Raw genomic sequence first — 8,968 nt, forward strand, 5'->3', positions numbered from 1 at the left:
TACATCTAACACTTGACAAAAAATAAATTCCTGATAGGAAATAAAATTAATAACTATAAAGATACAGCAAAGTGACTGGGAGGGGGCAGTGGGTGACTGCAGTGAGGCTCCATCTCTGACACCAGGGCATTCAGGGCTAGAAAATATTTTTCCACTTAATGATAATCTTCAACAGTTATTGGGATCTCTGCCTGCTTTCATTTTCTTTTCTTCTGGCAAACTTCCATTCGCTCTGGCTTTTGCAACAGTAAAAATAAGTAAATTTGACTCACCAAACCAAGTATTATTTTACAAATGCAAACTGAAAATCAACCTAAGTTTGGCTTGTTGTTTTTGAAACAGATGCTAATTTTAAGCAACAATTCAGAGAACCCCTGGAGATTTACATGAGCTCATCAGTAGCAAAATCGTTTTTGAATAATTTTAAATGTTTTCCAGAGCAAGAAACTCTTTAAACTGCCAAATTTCTTGGCACATTCCACACACCCACCTAACAGCCTTGTCATCCAAATGAGAGCAGCGCTGAAAATAAACTCACTCCACGGCAAAATTAAAAGGTGAGATATTTGGCTCTTGATTTTCTGTGCAGAAATGACTGAAACATCTTAGAACTTGACTTGGGGTCCACAGATGAGGTCTTACTGTATCAATCATATAGAACAACAGTTTGCATTTTATTGACCTTTAAAAACAGAGGGGGAAAGTTTAAGAATCAAGAAGCCACCCTCATGCTATGATAAACATATGATGGCTCCCCCCACCCCGGCCCCCCCCCCACTGCCCCCCCCCCACAACTGGCAGATAAAGCAATTTGAATAGTAAAAGCTTTTAACTCCAAAAAGAGCTCCACTGAAAACCTCTGATGCTGCTGAAAATGTGAGACACATAAAGCTGACACCCAGGGCCTGCCTCTAAATGCCTGCTGCCACCAGTCCTTAGGAAACAGAAGTTACACAAAAGCTGAGAGGGTCTCTAACCTTGTGCCATCATGGTTGAAACTGATGGCACCCTACAAGAGAATCTGCTCTGGGCTCCTAGCAACCCCCAAACCATAGTATGAAGGTTCAATTGAGAAAAGAAGCTTGAAGCTCTACTACATACACATCCCCATCAAGGAAGGACACTGGGACCCAGAGAGTTAAGAGATCCATTCCAAGAACCCATGTCTTTATATGAACAAAATATTAAACTTGATTTCTCTTTAATTTAATTCAACTTTCCCTAATCACACAAAATTATGATTCTATACACATGAAAATCTTACCTATGTTCTCTGTAAAGCTATTTCGCCTCAGTCTTAAATAACTAAATTTACATACCCTCCAAAATGCAACAACTAAGGCATTCTAAGGGTTCTCCTGTGGCCCCCATGGACCATTAAAAGCACTTGAAAATACAAAGAATCATAGAAAAATAAAGATCACATTTCATGGACATTAGTTTTTTTGCCTAGACAAGGACAACTATTTACTTCAGCAAATACTAGGTCTTTTCCAAGGTAGTGTCAATTTTATTGCTTTTTGAAATAATGTATAAAGTGTGAAACTTTATAATTTGCACATAAGCAACTTCCATTTTTAAGTTTAAACAGGTGGTGAGAAGAAGTACATGCATATGAATATAAATTTTTTAATCACCATCATTTACATTAGAAATTCCTTTATACAAACATCTTAACTTTTTTCTTTTTAAAAAAATCAGCAACTGGTAAGAACCTTCTGAGACTGCAGAAAATCCAGCTTTCCATTTCAGCAGGCTTTCACTGAGAGATGTGAGTGATGGCAGATGAAGGCCTCTTGAGAATAGACTCAACAGAAAATGACAGCGGTTCATTCACTGAGAGTTTTGTTCCAACTTGTTTGGCTACAAAAAGGTCTTTTGCACATCTATCTATTGTAAATGTGTACTTCTGGTTCTCCTTGACTAAACACTCTCTGTGTTTCTTAGGGGCCTCTTCAAAGGCCTCTTTGACAAATGGTGTTTTCAACTCAGAACCTGATTTGTCATTAAGACTTTGCTGGAATAATGAGTGGAATGGATTATGTTTAAGTGGCAGAGGGTGCCTGGTGCTTTCTTTGCTGATCTTGGTTAAGATGTGCCCTTGAGCTGCCAGGGAGTCCGTGTCAACAATAGGAGAGAAATTCCGTCGGGGTGGGGAGAATGCAGACCTCTCAGGGACAGCCTGGTGACCCTGAAGGTCACTTCTTAAGGTCTGGACCTCAGGAGTGTGAGGCAGCACCAGAGAACCTTCCAGTTTTGGTGGCATCATATCATGTTCTGCAACCAGTCCATCCTGGACTTGCACTCCCTTCAAGTCCCAGCTGGCCCCAGGTTTCAGGGCTTGAACAGAGGTGGTGGTGTTTAGCAGGCATTGCTGGTAGAGGAGAGTGTCACTAATGGGGCCACACTTGGGCCAAACTAAAAATCTTGAGGACAAGGGATACTGTCTGTAAGTCGTGGCCACACTGACATTAGAAGAAATTAGTTCCATATTCCCAGACCCTGAATACTGCATGGTTAGATCAAGGCAGGTGGGCAAAAAATTACAGAAGTCTTTGTTTGGTGGTTCCACTGGGGTGGGGCTGTAAGCACTTTTGTAGGAGTTGTATTCGGGTCCATGTACCATGTGGTTGGGCAGGAACAACGCAGCAGCTTGGGAAGCTTCCAGCATCTCCCTCTCTTTATATTCTCTCTCCAGCATAATGTTCTCCAACTCTTTATCAGCAAAGGCCCGCCTTTTCCTCATCCGGTCACTTACTGGGGGAGGTAGAGGTAAGCTCCCTCCCACATAAGTCTCTGCTGGGATGGGGCGGTAGCCTAGAAATAAGCAAGCATTGCATACAAAAGAGATTAACATCTAGGGGGGGAAATCTAGAAATCCAGAAATCCAGAAAGCAACAGACACACTGCAAATTGGCAGAACAAGTGTTTATAGTTCTATGTCACTAATATTTTTACACAGAAAGCAAAAGTATTGGTTCAATTCAAAATTGTTCCTTTTGGGGGAAAGGATATTTGTGTTCTAACTTTTTGTTATTGTTGTTTTAGTACTTATAAGTGTGTTTGTTTACTTTGACAAGCGTACTTTACTGGCTGAAATTTTAATATTCTTCCCAGGCTCCTACACATAAACAAGGCTGCTAATCTTACTTCAATCAATGATTCATTACTATCCATGTCATCTTTTTCCATTATTAAAAAAGGTATCTATACCTAGAGCTGATGTCACTTTTATTTCCTAAAGATGGCTCATTATGTACACATTGTTACAGTTGGAGAATAATCCAAGGAGAACTAGGAAAAAAGAGAAAGTTAAAGCAGATTAGTGAGGAGAAAAACAGAAAAGACATAAGGAAATACAGAAAAGACATAAGGAAACTAGAAAGAGCTGTTACCTCGTCAAACAGACTCTGCAGTGAACACTGAACCAGGCCCCTGCCCCTGACCACCAATAGAAAACAAACAAACAAAAGTGGGGGCTGGCACTGAGATCCCCTTCTATATAAAAAAACTGCTCTAATGCATTTCCCCCAAGCACTAATCATGTTGGCCAGACACCCCGATGGTTGAATAAGCAATCATTAGAACAAAGATTAAGTCATCTCAAATTTATGAAGTTGAAAGCAAAAATTAATCTAACAATATAAATAGATTTCTTGGTGGTATAAAATACTTTCATCATCCCCAAGCACTTGCTTACCATTATGAAATTTGTTTGAAGGATTCATTGTAATGGTTGTGTTTACATAGTGACAAATCCATCATACTCATTTGCAAATAAAATAAAATTTGAAAATTAATGTTTCTTTTTCTAAGGTAAGTTTTTGTCAGAAAGTTATTTACTCCAATTTACTATTACATTTATTTCTTCCTCCCACTTCTCAAATTGCATTGGCGCAATTTCAGTTTATCAGTGCAGGCCCTATGGTTATAAATCTGTTTACCCAGTTTGTAATCAAATTCACTTTCAATGCATCAGAAACCATTCTAAGGTCAGAAGTACACTGCACAGGGTAAAACATGAACAAACTTTAAAGCCTGTCCAGACCAAACTCAATTCAGAAGCTACATAAGAAAAAACAAAATTCAAATGTCTCCTTTAAAAAAAAATTTGCTTTTCAACCTGAATCTTTGAGGCAGCAGTACTTAGAGCAAATATAAACATTTCCTTTCCTTAATTGGTGAAAGGTAGAAATAAACATTTCTTTTCCTTAATTGGTGAAAGGTAGTCAATATATTATTTAGCAGGTTAATCAATAAATTCCATACCAATATGCTTTGAAAAATCAGTAGTATTTTAAGAGAAATTAATGTATCCCAGGCTTTAAAGGAAGTAAAAACATGGAGAGGGTTAAAGATTTCACACTGTTCAAATTCAGCCTTCACTTCACCTGTTTGATTCTACAATGTCAACTGTCAAAATGATAAAATAAACTGTGGAAAAACCACAATTATAGATAATCTAGGGAGAGAAATGGTAAAATGAAAATGAGTGGAATTAGAGGTTGGGTTGCCCAGACTCGAAGTGTTAGTGTGGGTAGCTGCTAAAGTCCTCACTTGACGTACTCTACTTAGCTCCAACAACTAAATAAGCTTTTACAATTTATTTCCTTCCAGGACATCTGCTCTGGGATCACTTGGCAGCATAACTTTGTACATCCCTCATACTAGGGCAAGTTTCATATGTACTCCCTGCTAACCCCTTAACTCTTAAGCAGACAACAAAATTATCAGTGACAAAAACAGGATGGATTCATTTTCCCGTGTCCTGATTTCCTTCCTGGAGCAAAACCTTCTAATGAAAGGTACATTCCCCTCAGATTTCTCCTTCACAGGTTAATAAAAATACCATACACCAGAATGATGAGAATCACTTGGAACTTGGTTTTAAAGGCTAAAGGGACGATTTTGCATTGCTTTACCTTCTAAAATACTTTTGGCCAGCAAACTGGGTGTCCTGACTTGCCTCTGATATACAGCTTTGCGCTCGAAGTTATTCTGTTTCCCAGAAAGCCCCTTCTTGTCCTGCAAACACAAGAAATAATCAATAATGCCTTTTTTAAAAATGTGGGAGAAAAACAAGAAGGAAAGGGTGTCAGTAATGTTCCTGGGGCTAAATGTATTCATGTTTTCTATCCCATGTGAAAATGATTCCAAACGAATTAATATTAGCGCTCCTTAATTCCAACACAACGAGCTAGCTCTATCCAAAGCCACCAACTGGTGAGCAGAGCCCTGGCTTTCTCTGGGGCTGCTTTGCCAGAGTCATCCCAGATACGACCAGCAGCCAGAATTGGGGGAACGATTCGGAGGAAGGAAATCCACAGTAAACAGTGGGAACCCGGCCCTGGGCCCTGAAAGACAGCTGCGACGCCGCCACCGCCGCCAAGCACCGTATCCTCTGCACCCAGAGACAGGGCTGAAGGTGCGCATGGCCTGCTGTTGGGCAATGACGTGATGCTGGTTTCTCCCCACAGCAGGACAAGTAGGATGGGTGCAGGGGGTCGAGGAATAGATATGAGGATCCCTATCTCTTAGACTCTTCCCTGTTCCGGCCGGAAACTCTGGATTGTTCGTGGGTGAGGGGGACTCGACACAGCAAACAAAATCCTCCGAAGCCGCGAGAGCTGCCGGACATCGAGGCCTTCCTCCCGCAGTCACCGCCAGGTGGGTAGACTTCTGTGCCCTTCTGGTCTAGTGTCCAGCCCAGCAGGCCTTGGGGTGCAAGAGGGAACGCAGGGTCCCAGGGTCCGCGGTGAAACACACAGGACGCAGGAGGCGGCCAAGACGGAACCCGGATCAGGACCCCCTCAGGCATCCAGCTCGCTCTCCAGGGACCTTGGAGGCTTTCCATTAGGGCCATTATTTTCGATGTGTACAGAGATCCACTCTCCGGCCCCTCTTGGCCAAAAAAGTAAAATAAAAAATCTTTCCCCTGCCCTGAGTGTGAGAGGGAGCCGCGTGTAGCCTTCCTCACTCTGAGCTCCCTTCCCCCTATGCAGGAACAAGTGGAAACATCAAGTCAGACGTTCAGGAAACTCCTCTCCCTTCAGGAAAATCCTGGGTCCTTCCCACAGCTGGGGCCTCATGGTGGGAGGCGGCAGACACCCCTCCAATGGCTTTTAAGAAAGCTCTGGTTGCATGATCTTGAACTGTGGACACTTAACTTCCCACGCCACTTCTGACCTCATCTGTAAAATGGGCACCACATCAGCCTATATGAAACGGCCCAGGACAGTGGGAGGAACCTGGGCCCTAGCTCCTTCTTTTTCGCCATCAACAAGAGTCCAGCACTGAGCGTGGAAAAGGACACCACACTGTAACCCTCCTCCACCCAACACCACCAATAAACTTTAAAATATAAAAAATAAAATAAATTGTTTTTCACAATGTCCCGAGCAGGCCTAAAGACTTCCAGACCCTAATTGCTTTTTAACACAAAATCTTTTCTACGAAGTTCCCCAGCGACGCCCAGAGCATCCTACCTCTTGACCCTGCAAGCCTGCATTGGGAGAAAACTGTTCTCACACACTCCCAGGCGCCGGGGAGTGCCACGCGCCCTGGGGCCCTGGGCCCCCCTGTGAAGGGTGTAGCCTTGTCCCCCACGGCTCCCGGACACACACGGAGGCTCGGACGCCCCGGGGTACGCACCTCTGTGGCCTGCTGCCTCCGGAGCGCCACCTGGGCGGCCATGACGCGCTGCCGCTCCACCACCAGTAGGCAGTTGGCGCACTGGCAGTCACGCCAGCGGCAGAAGCGTTTGTGACCCTTGAGACAGGACACTACCCCGTGGTTGCGGCAGCGCGCGCACTTCGGCGTGCGGCTCAGCTTGCGCGGTTCCGCACCGCTGCCCGCGTGCGCGCTGCGCTCCGGGTGCCCGGCGGGGCCCTGCGAGGCCTGAGAGGCCTGCGGCGCGGGAGGCGGCCTCGGCGGTGTGACCCCCTGCTGCTGTGGCCGACACAGCACCCCTGGGGACGCGCCTGCCTCCTCGCTGTCGCCCTCCTCGTCCACATCGTCATCGTCCTCGTCCTCTTCGTCGTCATCCTCGCCGTCCACCTCAGGCGGCTGCGGGCTGGGCCCAGGCGGCGTTGGCGGCGGCGCCCCGCGGTCGTCCTCCTCCAGCTCCAGGCTCTCCACGTCGATCTCCCAGTCCCCGGCCGCCGGGCCTGCCTGCCGGTCGGCCATGGCGCGTGGCGCTTCTCTCGGGCCCACGCTCAGTGGCCTGCACTCTGGGAGACACAAAATGACCCCAAAACCCACAGCAGTGAGGCACTATCCCCAAGCCTTGGGGCCAGACTTCCCGGTCTGCCTGCCTCCAGCCCCTGAAGAGCCCTATTCTTTACCCTTTCCTTATATCCAGGTCACACAAGCCTTGTCTTGTAACTTTAACCGCCCCACCCCCGCCCCCGGATCCTAACCCAACAAGGATTTATCTATTAATTCGAAGTGCTCTGTGAGCTTTAACCGCAGCCCACTCTAGCTGTACACACACTTTCGGGAGAGTCCCGGGGTAATGCACTGATCACACACACACACACGCACACACACGCACATAAGCATTGTCCGCAAATAGGCCGGCTTAGGCCACTTGTCAGGCTTCCCCGTAACCAACTAGTATGGCCACGATGAATATAAAAACGTCTATAGGATCATTATTTTCCTTTGCTTCACAAGGGGCCTTTCAAATAGAGAGGTACCGCTCTTTGGCTCCTAAATGTCTTCCATCCACCTACACCCTCACGAAGACCCCTCCGTGGGCTTGGAGAAGTCCTCTCATTCCCTTTCCCACCCCAGCTAATAAGTGACTAATAACCAAAGTGTTGGGCTGTCATTAAAGTCCCATAGGGACACTGGTCACAGAGATGCAGATGCCTTTCCAGCATCAACAGTGTTTGGGCCGCGCTGAGCTGAGCCGCGCGGGTCTGTGCACATCGGGCATGGTTTGCACTTTAAGGCAAGACTTCCAAGTAAAATAGAAAAGGTAAGGAAAGGCGATTCTCACCCTTTGCCCCCCCCCCCGACACCCCCGCAACATCACAGCACTCACCAAGACTCTGAAGCCCGGGCTAGCAGCCGAGGCAAAAGATATCCAGCCTTGGGACCTGGCTCTTGGACTGCTGGCTGTGCTTGCAAACAGAAATCGGGGTTGCCACACCCTGCCACGAAATCGGGGGGGCGCTGACAGCTGGAAGCCCGGAGCCCACTGGATGGGGAGTAGGGTAGAAAGGGGATGGAGAAGGTGAGTCAAGTCCTTACGGCCTCGCCCTACACATCCCGGTCTCGGCAAAGTTAAGATCTGTCCACGGCTGCCCCGGGCGCTTCACTTCGCTGAAGCTACTTTCGGCTTCCTCTGCCCCAAGCTGGGCAGGAAGGGTCGAGCCGCCCCGGCTTGCCTCAGACCCAGGGCTCTTTGGGTTGGCGAACGCACACGGCTACGCACGAAGCAGAGTTCCTAGCTGCAGTCTTCTGCCTCAGCTCCCTTTTCCTAGTATTATCCGCTCGGGCCCCCGAACTTCGCGCCCGCTGATTGGCCAGTTGTCAGGCGGTGTGCATGCTGATTGGTCGAGGCTTGCCGACCCGGCTCTTCACCGACCCCCTCCCTGCCGCGTCTCCGCCCTGCAGCGGCCACGCTCCTCCCAGCTGCACTGCGCCTGAATAGTCCCGCGCCGCCTTCGGTGCAGCCGGGTAGCTAGTCCCGACGCTAAATCCAAAGCTTGACGGCGCCTGCAGAGGTGAAGTCGCCATTTATCTCCCCGACTAGGAAACAGACACACACTATTACGAATCGCGTTGCCCACAGGAGAAGGTAATAGCATGGCAGAGATAGAAAGTTACTGTTGATCTCTACGTTGTCAGCATCACCAGTAGTCTGCGGCTCGATCTTTAACCCAGATAGGGCGCAAAAATGAGGCCTCTCTAATCGGGAGCACAGCTGCATTCTTTCTTCTGCAAGACTAAATCAATAGTT

General features: G+C 47.0%; 1 protein-coding gene across 4 annotated transcripts; it reads right to left on the reverse strand.

Annotated features, from left to right (window-relative positions):
• Nucleotides 1–1,223: 1,223 nt before the first annotated feature.
• Nucleotides 1,224–8,465, reverse strand: DMRT2 (doublesex and mab-3 related transcription factor 2). 4 transcript variants are annotated; one of them, XM_045840652.1, is made up of 5 exons: nucleotides 8,257–8,465; nucleotides 8,048–8,121; nucleotides 6,652–7,229; nucleotides 4,923–5,025; nucleotides 1,224–2,817 (listed from the first exon to the last, which is right to left on the reverse strand). In XM_045840652.1, the coding sequence occupies exons 3-5, from the start codon at nucleotides 7,183–7,185 to the stop codon at nucleotides 1,760–1,762; spliced, it is 1,695 nt and encodes a 564-aa protein (XP_045696608.1). In that variant the 5' UTR covers nucleotides 7,186–7,229; nucleotides 8,048–8,121; nucleotides 8,257–8,465; the 3' UTR covers nucleotides 1,224–1,759. The 4 variants fall into 4 exon arrangements, with proteins under 4 accessions (XP_045696608.1, XP_045696606.1, XP_045696609.1 ...); XM_045840654.1 differs by adding an exon at nucleotides 3,214–3,294 and having other exon boundaries at nucleotides 2,688–2,817; nucleotides 8,048–8,465; XM_045840650.1 differs by having other exon boundaries at nucleotides 8,048–8,465.
• Between the last annotated feature and the right edge of the window lie 503 nt (nucleotides 8,466–8,968).

Source organism: Phyllostomus hastatus, unplaced genomic scaffold (assembly GCF_019186645.2).
Source record: "Phyllostomus hastatus isolate PE091 unplaced genomic scaffold, TTU_PhHast_1.1 phas_contig_34, whole genome shotgun sequence".
Taxonomy (NCBI): domain Eukaryota; kingdom Metazoa; phylum Chordata; class Mammalia; order Chiroptera; family Phyllostomidae; genus Phyllostomus; species Phyllostomus hastatus.

Coding starts and splice junctions, on each gene's coding strand:
- DMRT2 (XM_045840652.1), bottom strand. CDS start 7,185: ATGGCCGACCGGCAGGCAGGCCCGGCGGCCGGGGACTGGGAGATCGAC. Junction 5,026..6,651: donor GGAGGCAGCAGGCCACAGAG/GTGCGTACCCCG, acceptor TTGTGTTTGCAG/GACAAGAAGGGGCTTTCTGG. Junction 2,818..4,922: donor GGCCAAAAGTATTTTAGAAG/GTAAAGCAATGC, acceptor GCTTATTTCTAG/GCTACCGCCCCATCCCAGCA.